This window comes from Protopterus annectens, chromosome 2.part2 (assembly GCF_019279795.1).
Source record: "Protopterus annectens isolate FY-2018-M chromosome 2.part2, PAN1.0, whole genome shotgun sequence".
NCBI classification, from domain to species: Eukaryota; Metazoa; Chordata; order Ceratodontiformes; family Protopteridae; genus Protopterus; species Protopterus annectens.
This window is the reverse complement of record NC_056730.1, coordinates 1,097,885,625-1,097,913,541: the sequence shown is the minus strand read 5'-3', so window position 1 is coordinate 1,097,913,541 and position 27,917 is coordinate 1,097,885,625. Positions and strand designations below refer to the sequence as shown.

General features: G+C 43.8%; 1 protein-coding gene across 1 annotated transcript in view; it reads right to left on the bottom strand.

Moving 5' to 3' along the window:
• PNPLA7 (patatin like phospholipase domain containing 7) overlaps positions 1-27,917 on the bottom strand; it is a gene marked incomplete in the record, with an annotated part of 4,152,928 nt that overhangs the window by 1,460,960 nt on the left and 2,664,051 nt on the right. Inside the window, 1 exon segment of the mRNA XM_044064320.1 lies at positions 9,552-9,720. Within this exon segment, the coding sequence (XP_043920255.1) occupies positions 9,552-9,720 (169 nt within the window).

Here is a 27,917-nt window from a genome sequence, read left to right as displayed (position 1 = left end):
GAAAGTCCATAAGGTTTAGGATTTTTGCTGGGAAGTGTTTGCATAGGTATTTTAATACCCCAGACTACAAATAATTTTTCCTCAGGTAGAGAGCAAACATTGGAGGTGTGATGGGGACAAAAGAGATAACTGGGAACATACATTTTGAGAGTGTAATGAGTTGATAGATTTTTGAAATTCCCTACAGAGTAATCTGTTAAAAATATTGGGTGAGCAAATGGCTTTAACTAAGGAAATTATTCTTTTGAGGTGGGACGCAGATCTGAATTGCGTAGACATAGTAAGGCCTTGTCAAGTTTATTTCTTTTGTCTGTCAAAAAAAAACAATTAGTAGGAAATGGAAATCAAAGTCTAAACTAGCTGCATTTGAAGTACTGAATATTTTAACACAGATAAAAGAACTGGAAGCGGGATCTTTAGAAAAGGAAAGGAGCAAATTATATATAAATAAATGGAAATTATTTGAAAAGTATATGCAGAATAATGTTCAAGAGGAGGAGTGAGGTTTAAGGGAAGACAAGAACTGAGTGATTTAGGTAATGTTGGACAGATGATAGTTATAAAGAAATAAAAGAAACATGATATCTAATGTATATAAAAATGGAAAAAAATGTTACTATGGTTTGTTTTCACTTCTATTAATGCATGTTTGCTTATGTGTTAAGTAATAATATACTGTGGTGTCTTTCGGCTTTTCCCGGTTACGGGTCGCCACAGCGGAACTCCGGTCCGCTAATGATTGGCAGTAGATTTTTATGTGCTGGATTGCTGGGCCTAACGCACAACCTTCAACGAAGGAACGCCCATTCACGCATGTCGCCACACAGAAGACGCTCTGAGAATCGAATGGGCAACGTCTAACTGTGAGGCGACAACGCTACCGCACCACCACCGCAGTTCAAATAAGTAATAATATAATAAAAGTGTTAAAAAGAATGACAGTAAGATATGTAAGTCTAAAGGTAAATGTACATCTGAGAGGATCTTACTAGTAATTAGTGCAACAGCTTTTGTAACTGGCTTGAGCCAAAGAGTTGTCTACAGGAAAAAGAGAATAACTGAACGATTTGAAAAGGCCTTGCATATAATTCAGCAGAAACATTTGCAGATGATTCACCAGGAATACTGAAGAGCCAGGTACAACAGAGGTAGACATAAAGCAGGAGCTCTTAGTTGGGCTTCTAGAACTTCCCTGTACTAGGTTTAACTGGACTTAAGAAAAAGAAGGAGACGAGTGAAATCACCTGACTTCAATCTTTGACTAATATTTGGCTGAACAAGAAACAGAAACTTCATCCTGAAAAAGTGACAATGAACCCCGCTAAAATAATTACTCTAGATGGGCACCAACTGATGGATGTAAACGAATTAGAAGTTATGTACCTACCATAACGTTCCATGTTAGTTGTCTTCTCTCGCCTTCTTTCTTGCTGGATGGGTTCGGAGCCAATCCTTGGCTCCGACTCGGCACTTGCTTTAGCTCGAGAACTCCTTTTACCAGCTCGAGGCAACCCTATATCCCATGATGCAAGGCGGAACTACCTCAGATCTCGTTTGGCAGCTAACTGACCCTGCTAAAGACTATCCTAACATAATTAGGAACCATGGTTCCTAAAAGAAGTCCTCATAACAATGCTCCAGAGGAAGCAATCTAATAGGAACTCTCCAAGATCTGTCCAGGCCAGGGGGAAGGAGGGAGGGACGCAAGAAAGAAGGCGAGAAGACAACTAACATGGAACGTTATGGTAGGTACATAACTTCTAAATGTTAAGTTGTCAATCTCACCTTCATTCTTGCTGGATGGGACCGCGTCCCTAGCACCTGTATCCCGGGTGGCTCAATGGAACAGACTCTTGAGAACTGTGGAAACAAAACTGGCCCTATCTCTGGAGGCCAAATCCAACTTGTAATGAGACACAAAGGTATGAGGCGTGGCCCAAGTAGCTGCTGCACAAATAGTGTCAATGGGAAGTCTATCCTGAAAGGCTATAGAAGTGGATAGACTCCTGGTCGAATGTGCTTTTGGCTTAGAAGATAGTTGTTTGCCCCTTAGAGAGTACACATAGGAAATGGTGGAAGTCAACCATCTAGATAAGGTCACTTTAGAAACTGGAAGACCTAACCTGTTTTCTGCATAGGAGACAAACAATTGGTCTGATTTTCTAATTTGTTTAGTCCTATGCAAGTAGTACCTGAGCTGACGATGAACATCCAAAAAATGCAGCTTCTGTTCAGCTCTGTCAGAATAGTTAGGAAAGAAAACTGGTAGATCAATAGATTGGTTAATATTGGTTTGAGATACAACCTTGGGAAGAAAGGAAGGATTAGTTCTAAGAGAAACCCTATCCTTATGAAAAACCAGATAAGGAGAACGAATACAGAGGGCCTGAATTTCAGAAACTCTTCTTGCAGAAGTAACAGCCAGCAAAAATATAGTTTTCCACGTCAATAACTTTAAAGAACACGTAGCAGACGGTTCGAAAGGAGGTAGAATTAGGGATGCCAACATTAAGTTTAGATCCCATTGCGGAGGAGGATGTTTCACAGGCGGTTTTAGGAGAAAAACTCCTCTTAAAAAGGCCTTGCATAACCTATGAGACATGATGTTATTGTCATGCAAGCCAACATGATACTTGGAAATAGCAGCCACTTGTACTTTGACTGTAGATGACGAAGATCCTGAATGAAAAACCTCCGCCAGGAAATCCAAAACAGAATGTACAGGAGCGGTAAAAGGATCAATATTTCTGGCGTTTGCCCAAATCGAAAAACGTCGCCACTTGCTAGCATAAATAGTTCTAGTGGACGACTTTAAAGAAGACACTAAAATGTCTCTGACTGAGTCAGAAATCATTGGTAGCCTGGCTAGGGAAGGAAGTGGAGCAACCAAGCAGTGAGGTTGAGAGAATGAATGGCCCGGTGCTGCTGACCCGACTGGTGGATCAAAAGATCCGAACTGGGTCCAGATGCCAGGGCTGCACCAGAAGATGATGATGTAGAGTCGGAAACCAAATTTGTCGAGGCCAATATGGAGCAATGAGGATCAATTTGGCTCTCAAAACGGTGGCTTTCTGAATGACTTGTGGAATCAATGGAAAGGGAGGAAAAGCATAAAGAAGTCCCCAAGGCCAATCCTGGGTTAGAGAGTCTCTCAAGGGTTGGCCTGGAAGGGGAAAAAGTGTGAAGTAATCTGGGCACTTGCTGTTTTGAGGGGTAGCGAAAAGATCGCAACAAGGGGTGCCCCACTTCAGAAAAATCTGATCCACTACAGATTGATTGAGAGACCACTCGTGAGGCATCAGAATAGATCTGCTTAGCCTGTCCGCCAATAGGTTGGACCTGCCGGGGATGTGCGTTGCTATCAGAAACCGCTGAGAAGAGATCGCCCATTGCCAAAGTCTGAGAGCTTCTCGACATAAGGGATAGGACCTGGTTCCGCCCTGTTTGTTGATGTACCAGACCACGGACATGTTGTCCGTCTGTACTGCAATAGTCCCCGTGGGAAGAAAGTCGTTGAGGGCTTGCAACGTTAAAAGCACTGCTCTCATCTCCAGGACATTTATGTGCAGGTGGTATTCTATGGGTTGCCACGTCCCGTGGACCATCCTGCCCTGATAATGCCCCCCCCCACCCGATCAGAGAGGCATCCGTGGTGACTGTGGCAACTGGAGGAGGGGGAACAAAGGGTCGGCCCTGATGAAGAAGAGGGGAAGATATCCACCATCGTAGATGAGCCCTGCATGACTGTGTTACCAAGATTTCGTGTCTCATGGGCAGATTGTGGTACGACCACTGCGTGAATAACATCCACTGCAGGAGACGCATGTGGAAGCGAGCCAGTGGGAGAAGAACAATGGCCGCAGCCATTAGGCCTAGAACTTTCAAGACAAACCTGGCTTTGATCTTGTTGCTTAGTAACAGAAGCTGAACAAATTTCTGGATGTCCAGAATCCTTTGATCTGTTAGCCTGGCTAACATTTTGACGGTATTTAACTCTGCGCCTATAAAGGTGATAGATTGGCAAGGCAGCAGAGAGGATTTTTCGAAATTTACCGAAATTCCTAGTCTCTTGCAAAGCTGTAGGGTGTAGTCTCTGGACCGAAGAAGCTGATGCTTGGAGGTGGCGGAGAGGAGCCAGTCGTCCAAATAAGGAAACACCTGGAATCCTCGGCGTCTCAGGTGAGCTGTGACCACTGCCATGCATTTGGTGAACACTCTGGGGGCTGAAGTGAGGCCAAAGGGCAGTGCTCTGAATTGGTAATGACTGGCTCCCAGCGAAGCGGAGAAACCTTCTGGAGCGTCTGTGAATCTTTATGTGATAGTACGCATCTTGAAGGTCTATAGAGCACATCCAGTTGTCCTTGCCCAGAAAGGGCAGAATGGATTGCAGCGTGACCATCCGGAATCTTGCCTTTTTGACAGACTTGTTTAGTCTGCTTAGGTCTAGTATTGGTCTCCAATCTCCCGTCCTTTTGGGGACCAAAAAGAATCTTGAGTAGAAGCCGGATCCTACTTGGTCTGCCGGCACTGTCTGGATGGCTCTTTTTTCCAGGAGTTTTGAAACTTCCTGTCTTGCCAAATCCCTTTGACCGGGTGAGATGTCTGGAAGGGATTGTAGAGGTACGGGAAACCTTTCGAAGGGGATTTTGTAACCCTCGGATATGATCGACTGTACCCACTTCTCTTGGGATAGGGATTGCCAGGCTACTGGGTACAGCGAAATTCTTCCCCCGACTGCCTCCAAGGGTGGACAGTCGGGCAACACCTCAGGGATGCTGAAAGGGCTTCTCAGGAAGAGACTCCCTGTTGCCCTGGTTCTGAGGACCCCCCCTGCCTCTAGGGCGGCGTCTATTATTGTTACCCCCTCTGCCTCTGGGGGTAAACTGACCACGTGTGTCCGGTGTAGCTCCTTGGGCTTTACGGAACCACATCTTCCCCCCCTTCTGACCCTTGGGATATGGTCTAGAAGGAGTGGAAAACTGGACTCCAACGGCAGAAAGAGTTTTACCGTCCTGCTCACATCTGGTCAAAGTATCCTTCACCTGAGGTCCGAACAAAGCCGAACCGTCAAAGGGGGTGTTGGTGAAGGACGCCTTAAAGGGGTCCGCAAAATTACACAGCCGCATCTAGGCTTGGCGTCTAAGAGCAACCCCTGTGCCTGCGGCCCTGCTCGCTCCATCGGCCGCATAAGATATGAGCCGCATGGAGGAGTTAGATATGGAATTCAGGATAGCAAGCTGTGAGGCCATCTTTTCCTGAGCCCCAGCAGCAGAAGGATCCTGGACAACTTCTCCCAGTTCCTTGAGAATATCTCGTTGAAGCCTGGTGAAGTGACAAAGGTAATTCAGCGAACGCATAGCAAAGGTCGCTGAAGAAAACATCCGCTTTCCATACCTGTCCATGGTCCTAGAATCCTTATTAGGAGGATGGACAGGCACTGAAGGATCCGCCAGTTCCTTCTTAGTGGCCGCCACCACCATAGCATCCACAGAGACACCTTTGGACAGGAACTGTTTATCCGAAGGGGCCGTGATGAACTTGGATGGTCTCCTGGGGACAGGTTCCACAGAATCTGGAGTTACCACGCCTTCCGAGCCACTACCTGCATGAGTGGGTCGAAGGCGGAGACACCCAGGAGGTGGAGGGTCGGGATCCAAAGCCTCCAGGTATACCGACTCATCCTCGGAGGGGTCAATGGAGGGCCAATTCCCCTCTGTTTGAGGAGCTCAAGGAGTCTGAAAAGGAGACATCCTCAGAGGGGACCGTGGGGAACCCTCCGACTCATCTAAGTCGGTATCAGATGTAGTAGACTCAGGGGAGTCTGTGTGTTTCCTCTTACACATCCTCTTCCGAGGGGGTTCCCCTGCAGGATCAGGAGAAACCTCGGAAGAGGAGGAAATTCCCAGTGGGGAAACCTGGGGCGATGGATCCCTGGGCCTGAGAGCAAGAGGCTGGCAAGAGGCATCTGCAGGCACTGATGAGGGAGAAGCTAGAGGGATAGACCGTTGACCAGGCTCAGAGGCCAGGACACTCCTCATCACCTCAAAGGCTCCTCTCCCCGGGAGACCGGAACACACCTGCTCCGAAGAAACAGGAATGGTCGGCTCCAAGGAGAGAGAAGGCTCCGAGGCCGATGTCGGCGCCGAGCTTACCAAAGCCGAAGCCCCGAGAGGGAGAGCGGGGTCGGACAAGGGTCCGATGCCACTAGCCCCCTCGGAGCAGACAGTGGAAACCCGACGACCGGACCCCTCCAAGGAAGGTCTCAAGGAGGAGATTGGAGCCGAAGACGATGGAGCCGAAGGATGTATCGGCTCCGGCATCGAAACAGTCGCTGTCCCAAGAAGCTCCGGCTCCGAACTCTGGTGTGGAGTCGGAGGAGGAATCTCAAGAATCGGGGCTATAGCCGAAGTCTGTTGAGACGGGCTATGGAGCATTTGGGCCAGTGCCTGAGACTTCAACAGCCTGCTTACCACCCTCTCCAAATCGTGGTCAGACAGCCTGGAAGATCTCAAAGATCGGCTTCGATGGCTCCGCTCCGACAAAAGAGGAGACCCCGGAGCCGAGTGAATACTTAGTATCGAAGGGGACCGGGATCTCTTACGGGTCGAAGCCATCGGAGCCAAAGTCGCTTGAACCCCAGATGGAGCCGAGGATATCTCGGCTCCGATGCTGGATAAAGTGTCAGCTCCAGCCGGAGCCGACAAGGCCACAGTAGTCAGGGTATCGGAGCCGGTCGGCACCGAACCCACTACTCTAATAGAAGAAGTATCGACTCCAGCCGGAGCCGATATCGGCTCCGACGGAGCCGGAGCCACCGGAGGAGGCTTGGACACTGTAGCCTGAACCTTCGGTGGCTTAAGAGGTTTTCCTGCCCCTGACTTAGGAGGAGAACCTTCAGGTTTAAGTAAACCTCGGAGGATTCATTTGTTCCTCCTTTCCTGCAGGACTCTCTGGCTAAAAGCATGACACAACGCACAGGAGTCCTGCAGGTGCAAAGGCCCCAGGCAATAAACACAAGAAGTGTGACCGTCTGTCAGAGACATTTTCTGACAGCACTGGTCACATTTCTTGAAGCCTGAGACCTTGCCTTCTTTTGACATCCTAGAAGGGAAACACAAACAGTCCCAACAAACACACCAATTAATCCCTTACACAGACACACAGGAAGGGAATAACTTGGGGAACTAGGCCTGACTAAAACTTTAAACTGAAAACTATTTATAAAAGTTTAAAAGGAAGGGAATAGGGTGGGCTGTAACTAAGTACAGGCTAATCTAACACTAAAGGGAAAAAATAAACCCCTAACTGAACTTTTTCTTCTTTAACAAGTAAAAACTTACCTCAGCTGGCAAAGGAGACCTCTTTCGCTAAGCGGCAAACGAGATCTGAGGTAGTTCCGCCTTGCATCATGGGATATAGGGTTGCCTCGAGCTGGTAAAAGGAGTTCTCGAGCTAAAGCAAGTGCCGAGTCGGAGCAGAGGATCGGCTCCGAACTCATCCAGCAAGAATGAAGGCGAGATTGACAACTTAACATCTAAATTCCACACCTACAGATGGGCTCCAGTCCAAAAGGCTGAGGCACTTCAATGGTCCAAGTCCAAACCAGATTTAAAGCACTTTCATCTAATTCTGCACAACCACTTGTGCTGTCTGGCTTTTGGAAGACATACAATTTAGTTTCAAAAAGACAAGAAAACAATGATAAGAACAAGTAAAATACAGTAAAAGTGAAACAAACCTACATCATACTGATCTGTGAATAGTTTCGAGAACCCTGAAAACTCAGTTACATTAGTTTGCTGAATAAAATAGGAACCTTATAAACTTTAATTATGAGTATTAGCAACTTCAATACTGTGCACTCTGCTGCTTGTGAGCTTGGTTGACAGGTCAGTGTTTGCAGAGATACTGGCCCTATGATATTACAGGGGAACTTTCATCTATGCCACTTTAAGAATGGTTTCCTTTTCGTGACAGATGAATTTTAAAATACTCACCTGGAATTGATTGTTTGGAGTAAAGTGCACCCACCTACAGAAAGTCAGTGTATATTTTCTACTGTCACACTGACAAATTCAGGAATTGCTAAGAGATCGGTCAGCCAAACAGGAAGAAACTATAACATTTCCTGCCCCCTCTAATGTCTCAAAGAAGCCAAACAGATGAATACCGGACTTCTGATCTCTGTCTTTCCATCAGACCGCCAACAGAGAGGATAGCGAAGGACCTACTGCTCTTTGACTTCTCAAAGAGCCCAAACATGAATACTGAATCTCTGAACTCTGTCTTCTTGGTTGTTGAATCATTCAGCTGTGAAAATGTTCTTCAGCAACAGAAATGAATGTGCTGTTACCCCCTCCCCATGCCAACCTATAACTACTGCAGCTTCTTCTGGGGTTGTTATCTAGGAGTCTGTAGCAGATGCTGTAAGCCTTTAAATCTGTAAAAGGTCACTCAGAAGATGACTGAAATGATGTTTTCTTAGACCATTTCTTCCACTGGCTAGTGCTCTTATACCCAAGGTAGAGTCCTGTATGCAAGTCCAAGACTCCTACTGTACCAATCATAATGTTGTCAGGTCTGTTTATGTTGTTCAGAAGACACATCAAACTCCCCTGCCACGTCACAAAAACTCACAGATAAGCCTTTTATTCGTACCCAAATTGCTGCTGATGTTTTTAGTCAACTTTGGATCCAGTAGAAATGAAAAAGCCATCAATTTTGTTAGGGCACTAAAGCAAGCACTTTTGTTTAAATTATTTTAATTTTGTCAGGCCTCTCCACCTCTCCTACTGTTGACTGCTTGATGCATGCCTAGAAGTACTAGGCTGTTGACATTCTTGAATTTAGTCTAAGATGGGCCTCCAACAGGTAACCATGTAAATTAAGCAGTTAAACATCCTAAGTCCTAAGGTACTAAATTTGTGAACTTTGTCCAATGTGATTAAATGTACAACATTTGTTTCCACTGGGTATACTAAAAGAAGTACAGCTCCAGGATCAGCCTTAAGTGTATTAAATATATTCAGTACACCTAAAGCAGATTTATATAACCTATCAGACATTTTTTGGTGCTGGTAGTTGAGAACTGTGACATAACCTGGTTTGCCATCCGCACCTTAACATGTGTATCAGATCAGAGGGACCATTCACTTTGTATCTGGAAGCCTCAGCATTCTTCTAAATTTTTTTTTTTTGTGGAGATGGGGGACTGCCCAAAAGCCAACCAAAATATTCTCCTCTTAAAATTTAGACTTGTCATAAAGGAAATATTATTAGATGAAAACCTACAGACTTGAGAAGCATTTTCCTTAGAGAAACTTGAGATGGAGGAGAATTAATCTGACTCATAGAGAAATCTTGCTTCATTAGAGAAGTCAGAAGTAAGAGTTGCAACGATTTGAGAAGGTCTTCATCCTTTGACAGAGTCACACTAAAGGGAAGGAAGTACATTTGTTAGCAGTACATTATTTCAACTATCATCATGAAGATTATTAGGAAGAGAAAACAAGAATTTCAGAGCTGAAAAAAATCTCAAAGCTGCCACTAACCTCTCCCGGTGTAGGTTCCTGTTCTCCAAGGCCTACAATGAGAGTGCAGTCTGCTTGGCGAATACACCGTTGAGTCCATGGTGTCATGTTGCTGTCTGACTGGTACAGCACAATACGATGTATATCCTCCTGCTGACCCAACCAGCTTGATAGCCTGTACTCATGAACACTGCAGGATAAAGCAAAAATAAATGAGAATGTGGTATCAACAACAAATTCAAGTTATACAGTACATGTGAACTAAAAATTACTGCAAAAAGTCTGCTATAAAAAGTTTTACATTGACAATTTATTATTTGTCTGTAAGGGTTATGCAAATCTGTGAACAAATCTGGATTTATATTTACACATAAGAAACACAGAAATACCATAGTTTATTTGGACTTACAGCATATAGAAACAGGCCAGGAAGTTAACAACATTACAAGTGAATGTTTATTCTCAGGTTCACTGCCTTACTGTCTGTTCTTAAACATTAAACTAGTGTTGAAATGTTTAGCCTAGCTTTACTTGTTTACCTAGGTGTACGGCTTATGACTGGTTGTATGTGTATACTTAAATACTGACTTTTATGTTTCTTGCTTACAAAACTGTACTTTGGAAGGCCTACTGCAAATGCAGCAGAGAATATAATAAAGGATGAGAAATTTTACTGCACTTGTAAGAAAACTCGAGGCCACTACTTATCATTGCAGTGTGAAAGTACATATGGAAAAGGAGTAATTTTTAACAACATGAACTTCTTACTTTAAATTGCTTTTAAAATGATTTTTGTGCTCCTTAAGTGTCATTTTTATAACCAGTAACACTCATTGAAACAATCTAACCTACAGACTGTGAATATACTGTATACTATAATACACGGCACCTCTTCTAATCTTCCATACCCTCTCAAACCCCTATAAAAACTAAATACTAACTTCAACTCAAGCAGTCATATTTACAGTACTGAGCAAATAACTTAATTCCAATGTGCCCCCAAGTCTTTGAATGTTTCAGAGAGACCACCTACCTATCAAAACACAAAGAAATACAGATAGAGGATATCATTAATGGTTTAAAATGGTCCTTAAACTGTGGTGATGGTAGGGGAAATGTTACAGGCGGTGCTGTTTTAGATTATGTGGAAAGTGGGGATGTTAAAAGAACTGAAACTGCCTCTTCTTAAAAGGAAATGTCTTCCAAGTCACCTTCCTCCTAAGGACATCACCAAAGGCTAATCAAATCATTACATATTAGACACCCCATTCCATCTGGAGAGAAGTAACAAAGTATGGGAGGATGTCCCCAGCATCCATGAATACAATTTTATCTGAGCCTAGGGAAAGTACAACTGTGTAAGAACTTGCCATAATAGTAAACACTCCACTGATCATTGTTGCAGCATCCCATACAAATGCATTATCACTGCTGATGTCCAGCTGGGATACCAAAGCTTTACTTTTCATAGGCTGCACATCTAATGTGTGACCACAGCTAGTATGTGTAGGGTATATATATGCAGAAGTATGAGCGTAGATCCTCAGACTATCTCAAACCCAGTAGCCAGAAGATCTTTGCGAGAGTGACTGGCCAGCTAGGAGGGGTCTAGCAAGAAGTGGGAAGAAGCCCTCTCAGACCTAGGGTCCTGTCTACAAGGTAGGAAGTGGGGAGATGGTAACCAAATCAGAGGGAATGGAGGATCAGAAAGAATACTGCAACAGTAATCAATAACACATCTAATGTTATGGTAAGTTCATACACAACTGTACTATGTCCTGACTGAAATCACTGTTGCAGTATTACAAACAAATGGGTGATTCCCAGAGCTGAAGGAAATGTAAAGAGGGTTGGCTAGTTGACAGAGAAACTGCCCAAGATGCCAGAGAGGGACTGAACTAGAGAAGGCAACTCTGGACCTTGAAAAGACATCAATCTTGCAGTGTTTAGTAAATGTATGTACAGAAGACAAGGTGCCACCTTCCAATATGGCTCTTGTATCCACTCCTTTGTAGAAGGTTCCAGGGAATGCCAACTCCCTGGTACAGTGAACTTGAGGACATGACGGCAAGGGTTTGCCATGCATATAGCAACCAAAGGAGATGGACTTAGAGATCCAGCTTGCAATGGTTTGCTTATATACTGGCTGGCCCAGCTCTGAGACCATGAATAAGACAAAACAGTTGATCAGACTTACGAATAGACTTGGTCTTGTCCAAATAATACTTCAGCTGTCTATGAGAAGTCTTTAGCACCACAGATGCTAATTTCTGCTCACAAAGACTATTAGCAGCATCCTATTGTTCCCTTCATTTATAATTTCCATATAAAGGGACGGAATAAGTCAACCAAGACAGGGTTCAGTCTTATGGTAATATGGTTGGTGTTTGGTCTGATTAGACCAGGGAAGGAGTTACAGTTGGTGGGGAGCAAATCTGTCCCATACTGGTAAGGATCAAGTCCAGGATTTTATTACATGGTTGGATTGTAAACTAACTAGTCCAGGGAGTTTGTATTGATGAAAAATCTGCAGGCATACATGTTTGAGGAAGTTTTAGTCTCCCAGTTTATGAATAAGTAGTTGAAGTCTCCTATGAAAGGCTTTACCAGAAAGGCTCATCCAGACTCTGCTACACTTTGCTGTGAAGGAAAGGTTAGTTTGCTGTTATTTTTTGTATTTCTGTGTTGTCTTTCTATATTTTGAATACTGTAGTTTGTTTTCTTTACCTTGTGTTTTGCTTGCATTCTGTTTAACAGCATATTAAAACTTCAAAAGAGACCACAGCTCTCTCTGTTCTGAGTCAGGCAGAATTTTTTCCACCCTCCCACCCATTTAAGTTGTCTTGTTAAATACCACTGTCTTTCTAGTTGCCCGCCTCTTATGTTAATCTGACCATATATCTCATTTCTCTCTACTTTCACTGGCTTATGTGAGTAATCACAAAACCATCACTTTTGAAATCCCACCCCTTCAATTATTTAAATTTATTGGCCATCCTACAGTATTTCATAGTACCAAAATACAAAAGTAACCACCCCTTTCAGTCCATCTTGCTGTTTTAAAAATAGTAACTCTCCACTAAACCTTAACTTTTTAAACAGGTAAAACTCAAGTTACCTACTTTCATATCTAACTTCTCTAGTGCACACTGCAGAGTGCATTCTTTTCAATCTTACCTTTAAGCATCCCTGTTACTAGCACTTTCTCTAATACCTAAAAAGATCATCTCTACTTGACTCCAAGTAGACTTTTCTCTATCTGTTAAACCTAGCACTTGTTCCTACAGTACTTATTACCTTGATACGGCACTCTTATAGATAGCACCCCAAAAAGGCAAACCCCCATTTCTCGGTCACTCACGTCCCCCGGAATCTCTTTTAAAGTTTTTTTTGTCTAGTCCTTCTAGCATGTCGAGGGATCAGTTGCTAGTGTCCTCTCCTGCTCAGCTGGTGAACCTGGGAATATTGAGACAATGTTACAATTGCCTCATGTACACAGACAACCCTCTCCTCCTCCCACAAAACACAAATACATGCGAGAGATGCAACTATACGGCCAAACTGGAGGCTGAGCTCTCTCAACATAGGACTGGCAAGACCAGTCAGGAGGAGAAGGTTACCACACACACTATAGACCCAGTCTCACATAGTACCATCACAACCTCAAATCATACACATAAACACACAAAGACATACTCGTGGCTCTGATCAAAAATCTACCAAAACAGCAGAGGCCACCAAAGCAGACACCCAAACAACCACCACCTCAGAACACAACACCTGCAACACATAGACCTCACAGTCAGAGTGTCAAACAGTCACAGCCCTTAAGGCCAAACACAATGCCAGACACACTAGTCATTGGTGACTCCATAGTCAGACACACTGACGTCCGCTCACCAGACTGAGTAAGGAGAAGGTCACAGTAAGCTGCCTGTCGGGCGCTAGAATCCGCCACATAACGCAAGCACTCAGGTCTCTCAACAGCAGGTACAAATATGACTCAGTCATTGTCCACGCTGGTGTAAATGACCTGAGACGCACCTCCTTGGACTACATGAAAAGAGACATTGAGGAGCTCTCTGATTATGTAGCCCAGGCAGGTATGACCCTGACCTTGAGCAGTATCCTACCTTCACCAAGAATGATGCCACAATACAGAGATAAGATGATCAGCTTTAACAATTGGCTTAAACTCTGGTGTCATTCAAAGGGGATCCAATGTCTGTCTGCCTGGGATGACATGCTGGACAAGCCACGCTGCTTCAAGGGACGGCTTGCACCTGTCACCCTGGGATTCCGGATATTGGCAAAGGCTCTTGCCACCCCATAGTGCCTTTTTAGGCAAGGCTCAAATTCTAAACCTACCACCCTAGAACACAAAAAGGAAAAAAACTAAGGGTAATGCTGCTCAATGCCAGAAGTCTAAATCTCAAAATGCACGCACTCGAGGCCCTTCTCAGTATGGAGAACATCGATGTCTGTGCAGTGACAGAAACCTGGTTCAAGGCTCCTGAGAGCACCCCAGCACTATCAGGTTTTACCTCTTATCATGCGTTCCGGCCCCAAAATCCGGACAATACCAAGAAAGGAGGGGGTATCCATATTCATCAAAGACACCCACACCTCAAGACTGGTGGCAACGCACGATGCATCGGAGACCATCCAGGTGCAATTAACCATAGGCAAGACTGCTCTGCAAATTGTAGCATGTTACAGGCCACCCTCACAAACTCAGGAACCTCACATGGCCTTCCTGAAAACACTAGAGGGATAAATGTATCACCAAACACCATCATACTAGGTGACTTCAATTACCCTAATATAGACTGGGAACACTACTCAAGCCCAAACACCCTAGCCCAAAAGTTCCTGGAATTCATAAACTCAAATGCCATGGAACAACTAGTCACCATTCCCACAAGAGGAGAAAACATACTTGATCTCATCATCACGAACATGGGAGCACAATGTTCAACACCGGAAGTATACCCCTCACTGGTGAGATCAGATCACAAACTAATCTCGCTGGAGGTCCTCATCCCACCCCACCTGAAATAAAAAGACCACAGTAAAGAACTTCTCAAAGCCGACTTCACACTTCTAAAGACTCGTGTGTGCTCTTTTCAGGCCGCCGAGCCGACGGAAAACAGTACTCAAGCCGCTGAATCACTTACAAATGCCTTCTACCAGCACCTGCAGGACTGCATGGATAAGGCAATCCCAAGCAAAACAAAGACTCTTTGTACCAAAGGCAAGCGTCCACTCTGGTGGACCCCAGCCATAAACAAACTCTACAACAAAAGGAGGAAGCTACTACAAGATAGAGCAAAATCCTTAAAAGGTAAGACACCCTTGATCACTATAAGTAAAAACTAAGAGCTCTCATAAAATCATCCAAAGCAAATTTTGAGAGAAAAATAGCTAAAGACTCAAAAGACAATCATAAGGCCTTCTTTAGCTATGTTAGAAACCTGGGAGGAAACTCCCAGATATGCTCAGAACTAGTTCAAAATGATGTGAAGATTACTGATCCTACAGACATTGCCAACATACTGGCTGACAGGTTCAGTGCAAACTTCCCTCCCCAAAAGGAGAGATATCTATACCAAGTGATTGCAGCCCCCAAACATCTCCAACGCCCAAGTGAGAACTGCTCTCTCCAAAGCAAAAACACAGCATCCATGGGACCTGATGGTGTCCCCGGCTGTGTGCTCCACGAACTCAACGAGGAATTAAACCCACAGCTAGGACAGCTGTTTAATCATAGTCTTACCTCTGGATATGTACCCAGGCAGTGGCGCACTGCAACTGTGGTCCCACTTCACAAAGGCGGTGCCTCCACCGACCCTGGAAATTACCGTCCCATTAGCTTGACAAGCCTTATCTGCAAAGCCATGGAGAGGATCATAATGGACCTCATAAATAAAGACATAGGGAATTTGCAGACTTTGGATCCATCCCAGTTTGGCTTTGTCAAAGGCAGATCATGCCTTCTAAACTTGGTTGACTTTTTGAAACAGTCACCAAAGCCATTGATGAGGAAAGGCAGTCCATACAGCCTACCTCGATCTGGCTAAGGCCTTTGATACAATACCCCACTCGGGTATCATTGAAAAACTCATCAGCTTAAATGTTAACCCATACATCACAAGATGGGTTGCAAACTGGCTGAGTGACAGAACCCACAGGGTCAGAGTTGCTGGCGCCATGTCAGACTCAAAGCCTGTCACAAGTGGTGTACCACAGGGCTCAGTCCTGGGCCCACTCTTGTTTGGCATCTACTTTTCCAAGTACAAGCAAACACAGGAGGGTTATGGCTGACAAAGTTTGCAGATGACTGCAAACTGGCGCCATAGTAGAAAACACATCTGACACAGATATCCTTCAGAAGGGTCTCACAGAAACGGATAACTGGTGCCAGAGCCATGGCCTAAAGTTAAATGCCAAAAAATGCATAGTCATACCCTTCGGGAAAAACAAGGTTACCCCTAGCTACCAAATAGGTGGCAATCCACTGAGTACAGAAGAAGTTATCAGGGACCTGGGGACCCAGGTTGATAGTAGTCTGTCATTCGACACCCATGTAGCTAAAGTAGTTAGGAAGACCTTCTACATTGCCCACCTTATCATGAAGGGATTCTCATCTAGATCAAGGGAGGTCATAGTCTCCCTATACTCATCACTCATCAGACCAATGATTGAATACAATGCCCCATTCGAATGTATCTGACCCGACACTTGCAGCAGCTGGAGAGGCCACAAAAGTTCCTCACCAAAAGGATAAAGGGTCTCAAACATCTGTCCTATGCTGCCCGACTGAAAGAACTCCAGCTCTATTCAGTCGCCACGCTTGCTCAGAGGTGACCTTTGCCTAACATACAAGGCCATGTCAAACCCAGATTTGATGAATATGCTTCACCTCAAAAATCTAGATCCGTCAGAGCCACAAGGGCGGAGACTTAAACCTCGACACGGCTATTAATAGGACGTGCTGGAGGGATAGATTCATCACCCAAAGACTCCCTATGCTGTGGAATAAAATCCCGGTATATGTGAGGCAGAGCACCTCGCTGGCCTTGTTCAAGAGAAATCTTGACCAATGGATGGGAGATCGCAGATATACCCCAGGGATTACCTCAGTGTCACTGCTCAACAGAGGCACAGCAAAATAATGGGTATAGTTCCCCATACTAAAGGGGTGGCTTAAGCCACAAAACTATGGGCTAGGCTTGTAAATGCCCTCGGGCAGATAGCCTAGTATGAACCTATGAACCTATGAACCTATGAGAATGCTGTTTAGCATAACACATAGTAACTCCAAACTATTTAAGCAGGAAGTGTGGACCAAGGGGGACATGGGGGGGGGGAGGTTCCTACAATTAGTGATGATAATGATAAGGGGTTTTCTTAACATTAAGTGGAGGAGTTCCAGGTCATTATCTTGTCTAATGAGTATGGAGATTTAAGTTTTATTTATTTTTAAATAAGGTGACACCAATGCCTTTAGTACCTTCACGTAACGTAGCAGACCTGCAATGATGGACTAATTTCAACGGTCCTGAACCAGGTCTCTGTGGTGATGCATACAACAATGTTTTCCAGAGTAAGGAGTGCTTCTAGGGAGTGGAGTTGATCATTAAGGTGCTTAACATTGAGCAACAACACCTTAATATTACCTGGATGCTGTTTACTTATGTTGTATGCTTTAGAAGACTGGCATTGCCTACAAAAACACTATGGAGGTGGACAAGGATTTAGCTAACATACGAAAGCCTTGGAGTGATAAATGCAGACCATCCCTGGCAAAGCAGAAAGGACTGTCTATCATCTCTTCCCAAGCTGATATACACTGTAACCCCTTTGGATGACACCAGAAGCTAAGCTAATTTTTGAAATCTAATAGTCTTTTACTTGTACTGCAGAATCGTACTTGTGAATGGTAGACTGTTGCTCAAGGCTTGGCTCATACCACCTCAGACACATATTCTGATAGTAGCATCATGTCTCTCTCTCCTTTCATATACGCCACGGAGGCACATCTTGTCGGTCATCCAGTCAGGATAAAACAGACAAACAGTTGTGGGCTCGATTCAAGCAGCTTTAATACATACAAACATATCAGGATTGAGGCTTAGTAACTTAAACTTAGATAAACGTATAAACAAACTGACTACTGCACTCACACATGTTAACACTCTGGCTGTTCACTCAAAACGGCACTGCTGACTGCACGTGTTCTCTATTCATATGCATGTGCCTTCACTTTGAAATGCTTCTTAAACTCACAACACACACTCTGTTCTACACATCTGAAGTCATTTACACCCATGTGTACTATGACTTTGTCATATGTGTACTTGTGGTGCAAGGACTTGAATGCTTGTGTGACGTGACAAATTCTGGTGCCTGAGAGACAACTGAACATAGCCATCTTTGTGCAACCTGGTGAGTGGTGCATCAGTGTGTCTCACTATGGAATCACCTAGGACTAAGATACTGGATCATATGCAGGTTTGCCTTAAGACCTTTTGAAACCAAGTTGGTGTGTATCTTACATGTTCATAGGTTTTTAGGTAGGTAATAGGCTATCAGCCCCAAGGCCTATATAAGCCTAGCAAAAAAAGTTCTCTGGCTTTTGCCACCCAAGAAAGTTATTTTCCTGCATCTCTATCTAGCAGAGACACAGAAGTGATCCCTGGGGTGAATTTCCTATTTCCCATCCAAATTGTCGAAATTTTTCTTAAACAGGGCTAATGAGTAGCTTTCCTTGACATGAATAGGTACTCTGTTCCAGAGCATGGGAAGTCCCTGGGACATGAATCTATCCCTCCAGCATGTTCTGTTTATTGTGGTGGCAAGGTTTAGGTCCCTGGAGTGTGTGGCTCAGAGGGATTGGCATTTCTTTAAGTGTAACATGTCCAACAAATCTGGGTTTGACATGGCGATAAGCAAAGGAGTAGAGCTGGAGTGTTTTTTGAGACGGTCTGCGTATAGCATTTGTTTGAGGCCGGTAATCCTCTTAGTGAGGTATTTCTGTGGCCTTTCTAGCTGTTGTAGATGTCTTGTGAGGTACATGCCAAACGGGGCATTGTACTCTATAATGGGTCTGATGAAGGATGAGTAGAGAGGAACAATGACCTCTTTTTTTTGGTGAACCCCTTTGTAATGAGGTGTGCCATGTGATTATCAAAGGAGAGACTACTGTCCACCTGTGTCCCAAGGACTCTTATCACACTTTCGGTGTTTAATAGGCTACCACCTATTTGGTAGTTCAAGGGTACAGTGTTTTTCCCAAAGGGGATGACAATGCACTTCTTGGCATTGAGCTTGAGGCCATGACTTTGACACCAAGCATCAGTCTCAGTAAGGCCCCTTTGAATAATGTCCACATCATCAGGCAATTCTATTATGGCACCTAGTTTGCATTCATTTGCAAACTTCATTAGCTAAAGACCTGCTGTATTAGTCTGGACTTCTGAGAAGTAGATGCCAAACAGGAGATGACCCAGGACTGAGCCCTGTGGTACTCCACTTGTCACTGGTCTGAAGTTGGATGTGGAGTCGGCTACTTTCACTGTGTGGCTTCTGTCAGTAAGCCAGTTGGCCACCCATCTTGTGACAGAGATTTATGCCCAGTCTAGTGAGTTTATCTATAATTCCAGAGGGGGTGGTGGTGTTGAAAGCCTTGGCAAGGTCAAGATAGGCTGTGTGCACCACCTTACCCTCGTCCACATCTCTGGTGACTGCTTCAAAGAAGTCAATCAGGTTTATGAGACATGACCTACCTTTTACAAACCCAAACTAAGTGGGGTCCAGAGTGTGGAGGTTACCTATGTCCTTGCTTATAAGCTCCAAGATGATATGTTCCATGGCCTTGCAGACCAGGCTCACCAGGCTAATAAGGCAGTAGTTCCCAGAGTCCGTGGTGGCGCCCCCTTTGTGGAGTGGGATAACTGTTGCTGAGCGCCATTCAGCAGGCACAAAGCCTGAAGTGAGGCTATGATTGAACATAGTACTTAGATGGGGTGCCAGTTGGTTCTGAAGTACATGCAGAACGCAGCCTGGGATGTTGTCAGGTCCCATGGATGCTGTGTTCTTGGCTTTGGAGAGTGCGGTCTTTACGTGTGCAGCCATGATTACAAGGGCTTTGCATTCTTCCAGTATAGTGATGGGCCCTTTGTGGGGTAGGGGTGAAGTTTGCACTGTACTTGCCTGCGAGGATGTTGGCAATATCAGTTGGTTCTGTATATTTAGTGCCATTGTGCTGTAACTCGGAGCAGATCTTAGTGTTGCCATTGAGATTCTTGACATAGCTATAGAATGCTTTGTGGTTGTCTTTAGAATCACTGGCAATTTTATTTTCATAGCTAGCTTTGGAGGATTTTATGAGGGATCTCAGCTTCTTACTGAGCCTGACCAGGGAGTTCCTGCAATCAGGGGATTTTACTCTTTTTTTGCAACAGCTTCTTCCTTCTGTTGTAGAGTTTGTTTATGGCAGAGGACCACCAGACTGGCTTCCTTTTTTTGGAGGATAGCATCTTCGTTCTGTTGGGGATGGCAAGATCCAGCACTCGTGTATGTGTTTATACAGTGCATTTGTATAGGATTCAGCAGTTGTACCTCTATTTTCCATCTGTATGGGTGCTGTGAAGCTTGTCACTTCTGTCTTAAGAAGCATGAAGATGGTTTTGGAGAAGTTTTTTACGGTGGTTTCCTTAATGGGAGGTGGGGGCGGGATATTGATGTCTAGGGTGATTAGCTTGTGGTCAGATCTGACCAGCGAGGAGTTGACCTCTGGCATGGAACATCAGTTGCCCATACTGGTAAAGAATAGGTCCAGGATATTGATATCCCTGGTGGGGGTATGGACAAGCTGATCCAGGGCGTTGGAATTTATGAATTCCAGAAAGCGTTGAGCAAATGAGTTAGTACATAAGTTGCTTTCTCAGTTGATGGTGGGGTACCGGTTACCCAGTATATCGAGAAATGTGGAGTGGGCATCCTGGGGCATGGTGGGGGATCTGTAACAAGCTACATCCTGGATTGCAGTCTTGCCCAGTGTTAGTTGCACTTGGATAATTTTGGATGCATTATGTTGAGCAACTAGCCTGGAGGTGTGGATATCCTTAATGAATATGGACACGCCTCCTCCTTTAGTGTTTTGGTCCAGGTTAGGTGGCCGAAAGGTGTGGTATGAGTTATAGCCTGGTAATGCAGGGGTGCTCTCTGGAGCCTTGAACCAGGTCTCCATCACTGCAAAGATGTCAATGTTCTCCATTTTAAGGAGTGCCTCGAGTGAGAGCATTTTGAGGTTTAGACTTCTAGCATTGAGTAGCATTACCCTCAGATGTTGCTTACTTATACCTGCTGCAGTGGTGAGTTTGTCATTTGAACCTTGCCTAAAAAAGGCACTATAGGGGTGGCAAGAGCCTTAGCCAGTTATCTGGAATCCCAGGGGCGACAGGTGCAGGCATCATGGTCTGTCGACCATGTCGTCCCAGGCAGATAGACACTGAATTTCCTTACAATGACACCAGAAGTTTAGCCAATTGTTGAAGTCAATAATTTTGTCCTTGTATTGTCGTATCATTCTGGGTGATGGGAGGATATTACTCAGGGCTAGGGTCATACCTGCCTGGGCTACATGATCCAAGAGCTCCTCCATGTCTATTTTCATGTAGTCCAGGGAGGTATGTCTCATGTCATTCACACCAACATGGAAAATGACAGAGTCATATTTGTACTTGTTGTGGAGTGACCCGAGCGCTTGTGTTATGTAGCTGATCCTGCCACCCTACAGGCAGCTGACAGTAACTTTCTCCTTGTTTAGCCTGGTGAGTGGGACATTAGTGTGCCTGACTATAGAGTCACCTATGACTAGTGTGTTGGGTACGTAATTTTGCCTTATGGGGTGAGGTTGAGTGGCACACTGATTTTGTGGGCTATGTGTCATGTGTTGGGGGGGGTGGTGGTTGCTTGCGTTTCAGCTTTGAGGTCTCTGTTTGGGCAGATTTTTATTGAGAGCCTCTGTGAATGTAGGTGTGTGTTTTGTTTTACTATGTGTGGGTTTAGGTGGTGTAGGTTTTGATGGACAATGAGTGGAGTGTGGTGTGGTGCAGGTGTTAACCTTCTCCTCTTGACTGTCTAGTACAATCTTGGCTCGAGAGAGCTTGGCTTCCAGTTTGGCTATATAAATGCATCTCTCACAGGTTGTAGTGTTGGGTGTTAGGAAGAGAGGGTTGTCAGTGTACATGAGGCAATTGCTACATTGCCCCAAGATGCCCAGATTCATCAGGTGGAGAGGGGAAAATACTGGGAGCTGACCCTTCAACATGCCTGGATAGGTGCTTATTAAATTAAGCACTAAAAACTGTTTTCCTCCCAACAAGTGAGGAATGTTGAGTGCTGCAATAATTTGTAAATTATTTAGTGCTTGCAACGAGTTTTGAACAAGTGCTGAGCACAAAGAAATAGTTTTGAGTGCTAAACCTAGAAAACTGGCTAGTTCTAAGGGAAAATTAGAAGAGCAGACTTTCTGGCACTGGGAACAGTTTAACCCTAGTTAAACGGTGCTGTGCGATGTGCAAAACCGTGCAAACACAGGTTTTTAAATAGAAAGATGAAAGGGATAGAAATAGCCCAAAATGGCCAGGAAAACTACAGATTCTGAGCTGAAATCACTCCTCCAGTGACAGATACGCTGCTCAAAGCTCAACCACTCTCACTGATGAACAGAGAAGCTTCCTTCGATCTTAGTAAGGTCTGGGCAAAACAGAAACTACAAAACTGCCCTGAATTTAGCAAAATCTGAAAACTGGACTCTACTGGTTATAGAAAGGCAGGAAATGAGTAGAGAGAGAAGAATTTTTTTTTTCAAAAATTAAAACAGATACAGTAAAACAAACTTTTAAAGCAGAAAAATTGCTATTGCACTTGACTGTATAGCCCTCAACAGTTGAAAAACACTTAAAAATGATCAGTTAAAGTGCAAACAGTATCAGAATTCAAAAAACAGTTCAAATAAGTTGCAAAGTTAATAAAAAATGCTCGAAATAGGGCAGCTAGTGGAAATAAGCAATAAAAAGCAAAACAGAAGTACTTAATCCACTCAAAGTCAGCCTCTTCTCTCTAGTTTTAGCACTCAAAACTTTTTCCTGTATGTTTCATAGTGGGTGTTGCCTGTGATGTTTATGAGGTTGCTGAGGTCACTTGTTTCTTAGCTTACGTTTAGGACGTGTATGCAGTTTAGGTAGGTTCATTTTAAGAGCCTCAGTATACATAGCCATTCTCTTGCATAAAGGTGGGACTTCAACAGATCCATGTAACTACAGACCCATAAGCCTGACAAGTCTCATTTGTAAGGCTATGGAATGGATCATTATGGAATGCTGGCAACCTACAGACTCGTAGATTCATCACTGGCAGATCATGCCTACTTAACCTGGTCCGTTTCTTTGAAAAAGTTACTGAAGCAAAAAATGAGGGCAAAATAATGCAGACTGCATATCTAGACCTCACAAAGGCATTCAACACCATCCCACATTTGGATAAAATTTACAAACTCTCCCAGCTAAATGTCAGTCCCCTTTGTAACTTGGACAGTAAACAGAAACTAAGAAATTAGGACAGGCAGCTCTGCCTCCTCCAAAAACCTGTCAATAGTGGTTCAGCCCTTTGGTCCCTCCACTTTGGCATTAATTCCTAGGAGTCAAAGCTAATGGTAAGAGTTTGTGAATGACCAAGTCTACAGTTAACTCAAAACCTGGTGCCATCATAAACTCCTCAGAGGATACAAAGATCCACCAAGACTGCCTGTCTCAAACAAATAGCTGTAGTCAAAACCATGGACTAAAACTAAATGCCAAGAAGTATACAAATATATCCTTTAGCAAACATAACTTTTCTTGTAACTACCACATTGACAACACACCTCTAAAAATGAATCCATTAATTAGGGATTTGGGAACCTATGCTGACAAAGAAATACCCTTTACAACTCTGGATATGTGGTGATCAAAGGAAATCTGTTTTCAACACACACAGTGTATATCTTCATAAGTTCACAGGAGTTTACTAGGGTAATGGCTTAAGGGCCTTTACAAGCTTAGTTAATATAACCCAATTTTACCCACAATATGGCCCCTAGGAGCAAGGGATGGATTTGTGCCTGTGCATTGACTTTCCTACAGAATGCCCTTGTCCATAAGGGACACAGGCACAACCCCAGGTGTGAATTTGCGATTCCCCATTTACTGAACCAAATTGCATTTGAAGAAGGCTAGGGAAGGCAACAGCTCCACCAGGGCTGGATTTTTGAGTGCCTTGTAGGTCACACATAGGTCACCCCTTAATAGTTGGTAGGAGACATAATAAGGAGATACGGCTATTAGTCAATTTGAAGAGGGAATGACTGTCAAACAGGCAACAGGTTCATAGCTGCTTGGCATCTCATTCAAAGAAGGACACACACTGGAGTGCAGCACCCCTATTATCTTCCCCTTAAAGGGGGCACTGCAATATCAGTACTCCATGTACATGGTGTAGACTCCACAGCCTTCTACATCAAAGGCAAGTATGCTACCTGTTGTGCATTCAGAATCAGGAATGTGATCATTCCATTGTACTTGGAGCTCATTAGGTTGGTCACTGTGTATAACTCCCCTTTTGGTATGTACCTGTCCAAACATTTGTCACAACTAGAATGACCACAACTCTTTCTCATTCAAAAAAAAAAATTAAGGACCAAAACTGCAAAAATTATGCAGACCAGCTCAAAGCCTTGTCTATCTTCTTAGTAAAATACAGGCTACTAAGAGATGACCCTTGCCTCGCGTACGTAGCTTCAACAGATTCTGGTCTGCCAGATGTATTATTATATATTTGCAAGTCTAATGGAATCATAAATACACTCAAATGATTCAGCACGATGGAGGGATAGGTATATATCATAGAGAACAGTGCTTCTGTGGAACTGCCTTCAATGTCACAACTAGAATGACCACAACTCTTTCTCATTCAAAAAAAAAAATTAAGGACCAAAACTGCAAAAATTATGCAGACCAGCTCAAAGCCTTGTCTATCTTCTTAGGAAAATACAGGCTACTAAGAGATGACCCTTGCCTCGCGTACGTAGCTTCAACAGATTCTGGTCTGCCAGATGTATTATTATATATTTGCAAGTCTAATGGAATCATAAATACACTCAAATGATTCAGCACGATGGAGGGATAGGTATATATCATAGAGAACAGTGCTTCTGTGGAACTGCCTTCAATGTCACATAAGTCAAAGCACTTCTCTCACTCTATTCAAACTTAATTCTGACATATGCATGGGTAGCCACAAATTCATTCATAGTTTATAAGCCTGTCCCTCATGGATAGGGCAAACATGTGAATGTCCCAACATATCCTTGATTATCCTGTCTCCGGGTTACTTGTACGTAAATAGAAGGGTTAAAAACTACCATGGGAATGAAAGGGTGGGCTTCTTAAGATCCATGCAGATCAATAGCCTAGTAAGTACCTATAAACCTATGAATATAGCATGAAAATTGTTGGCTGCCCTATCTCAGGAAAGGGATAACATTTAACAAACACAGAGTGTGGAGGTTTTGCTGACAATGTCAAGTCTCTCAAGAAGAGAAACCTCTGAGAAATAAAGTAGGTATATGGCGTACAAGGGTTACAGACACACACATATTTGAAATAGATTAGAAACATTAGGGTTCACAAAATAGCTACCCTCGGCTGGAACTGAGACAGAGTATTCCCTCCAACTGTCTGCACAAAAACAGAATAAACAGCCACTGATGTGCCTGACAGTTATGAATTCTGTAACCTGAAGTAGAAGAGGAGAAATTCCTCAACACATTTGTCCAATACCTTGCCTTTCTGTCCACAGGGGAGAGGATGGTAATGACCAACAGTGTTTCCAGCTGGCAAGGAGATAGAGAGATAGCAGCTGGGTCTGACCTAAGATGAGAAGACAAACATGTTGGTGTGACATACTTTATGAAGTCTATCTATCTTTCTGGGGACTAAAGGTAGAGAGACAAGATTATTATAAGCAGCATTAAATACATCCTCCAAGGTTGGCAAGATAGCAGGTAACATGCAGAATGAGGTATATCCCCTTCAAAAATATCATATCATCTCCATAATTCTGGGCAGTCATCCACTTGTTTCCAAAAAAAACATCTTTTTCATCCTGGAAATAGTCTGACAGAAAGAAAAATCCTTCAGAGTTTTTAGCTTGAGAATCTTCAAGACAGGATAAACCCTGTCTCTGACAAGGTCAGAATCCTCTGACAAATTTTCCTCAGGAATTTTTTTACTGATTCTGCTTTCAGGTAAAGATTTCTGAGTGCCAAGATTAACAGCCTGTAATAATTGCCAGACTAAGGTAATGAAATCATCTTTATAAACACACATCATATCTTCATATGAACAATGTCTGACCTTTTGCTTTTCCTTAACCAGTAACAACTTTGAAAAAGACGAACTAGGGGATGGTGCTTCAGCCATGTCAAGAGGTCTATTTCCCTGGTTACACCAAGAAGTGGGGTATTAAAAAAAAAAACCTTGATCATTATATGTGAAATTTTAAATTCACCCTCAATATGACCCTCTTGTGTCTGACGGACAGAGGTTGGCAGTAAATTAATCCCCTACTAACATACCCTCCACACGCATAACCCTTAGCTATCTTACAAACATACCCCACACAGCATATAAGAAGCCAAGGAACTCTGCTGCAAAACTGAGTTGGGTTGCATGCCTAAGCTTGTACAGATCCTGGTGGTCATCAGCCTAGTATAAACCTATGAAGCATCTCTAGCTTGTACAGAAACTGGTGGTCATCAGCCTGGTATAAACCTATGAAGCAACTCTAGCTTGTACAGATCCTGGTGGTCATCAGCCTAGTATAAACCTATGAAGCATCTCTAGCTTGTACAGATCCTGGTGGTAATCAGTCTAGTATAAACCTATGAAGCATCTCTAGCTTGTACAGATACTGGAGGTCATCAGCCTGATATAAACCTATGAAGCAACTCTAGCTTGTACAGATCCTAGTGGTCATCTGCCTAGTATAAACCTATGAAGCATCTCTAGCTTGTACAGATCCAGGTGGTCATCAGCCTAGTATAAACCTATGAAGCATCTCTAGCTTGTACAGATCCTGGTGGTGATCAGCCTAGTATAAACCTATGAAGCATCTCTAGCTTGTACAGGAACTGGTGGTCATCAGCCTAGTATAAACCTATGAAGCATCTCTAGCTTGTACAGATCCTGGTGGTCATCAGCCTAGTGTAAACTTATGAAGCATCTCTACCTTGTACAGATCCTGGTGGTCATCAGCCTAGTATAAACCTATGAAGCATCTCTAGCTTGTACAGCTCCTGGTGGTCATCAGCCTTGTATAAACCTATGAAGCATCTCTAGCTTGTACAGATCCTCATGGTCATCAACCTTGTATAAACCTATGAAGCATCTCTAGTTTGTACAGATCCTGGTGGTCATCAGCCTAGTATAAACCTATGAAGCATCTCAAGCTTCTACAGAGCCTGGTAGTCATCAGTCTTGTATAAACATTTGAAGCATCTCTAGCTTGCACAGATACTGGTGGTCATCAGCTTAGTATAAACCAATGAAGCATCTCCAGCTTGTACAGATACTGGTGGTCATCAGCCTTGTATAAACCTATGAAGCATCTCAAGCTTCTACAGAGCCTGGTAGTCTTCAGCCTTGTATAAACCTTTGAAGCATCTCCAGCTTGTACAGATCCTGGTGGTCATCAGCCTTGCATAAACCTATGAAGCATCTCTAGCTTGAACAGATCCTGGTGGCCATCAGCCTTGTATAAACCTATGAAGCATCTCTAGCTTGAACAGATCCTGGTGGCCATCAGCCTTGTATAAACCTATGAAGCATCTCTAGCTTGTACAGATCCTGGTGGTCATCAGCCTAGTAAAAACCTGTGAAGCATCTCTAGCTTGTACAGATCCTGCTGGTCATCAACCTTGCAGAAACCTATGAAGCATCTCTAGCTTGTACAGATCCTGGTGATCATCAGCCTAGTATAAACCTATGAAGCATCTCTAGCTTGTACAGATCCTGGTGGTCACCAGCGCAGTATAAACCTATGAAGCATCTCAAGCTTGTACAGATCCAAGTGGTCATCAGCCTAGTATAAACCTATGAAGCATCTCTAGCTTGTACAGATCCTGGTGGTCATCAGCCTTGTATAAACGTATGAAGCATCTCTAGCTTGTACAGATCCTGGTGGTCATCAGCCTTGCATAAACCTATGGAAGCACCTCTAGCTTGTATAGATCCTGGTGGTTATCAGCCTAGCTTAAACCTATGAAGCATCTTTCAAGTA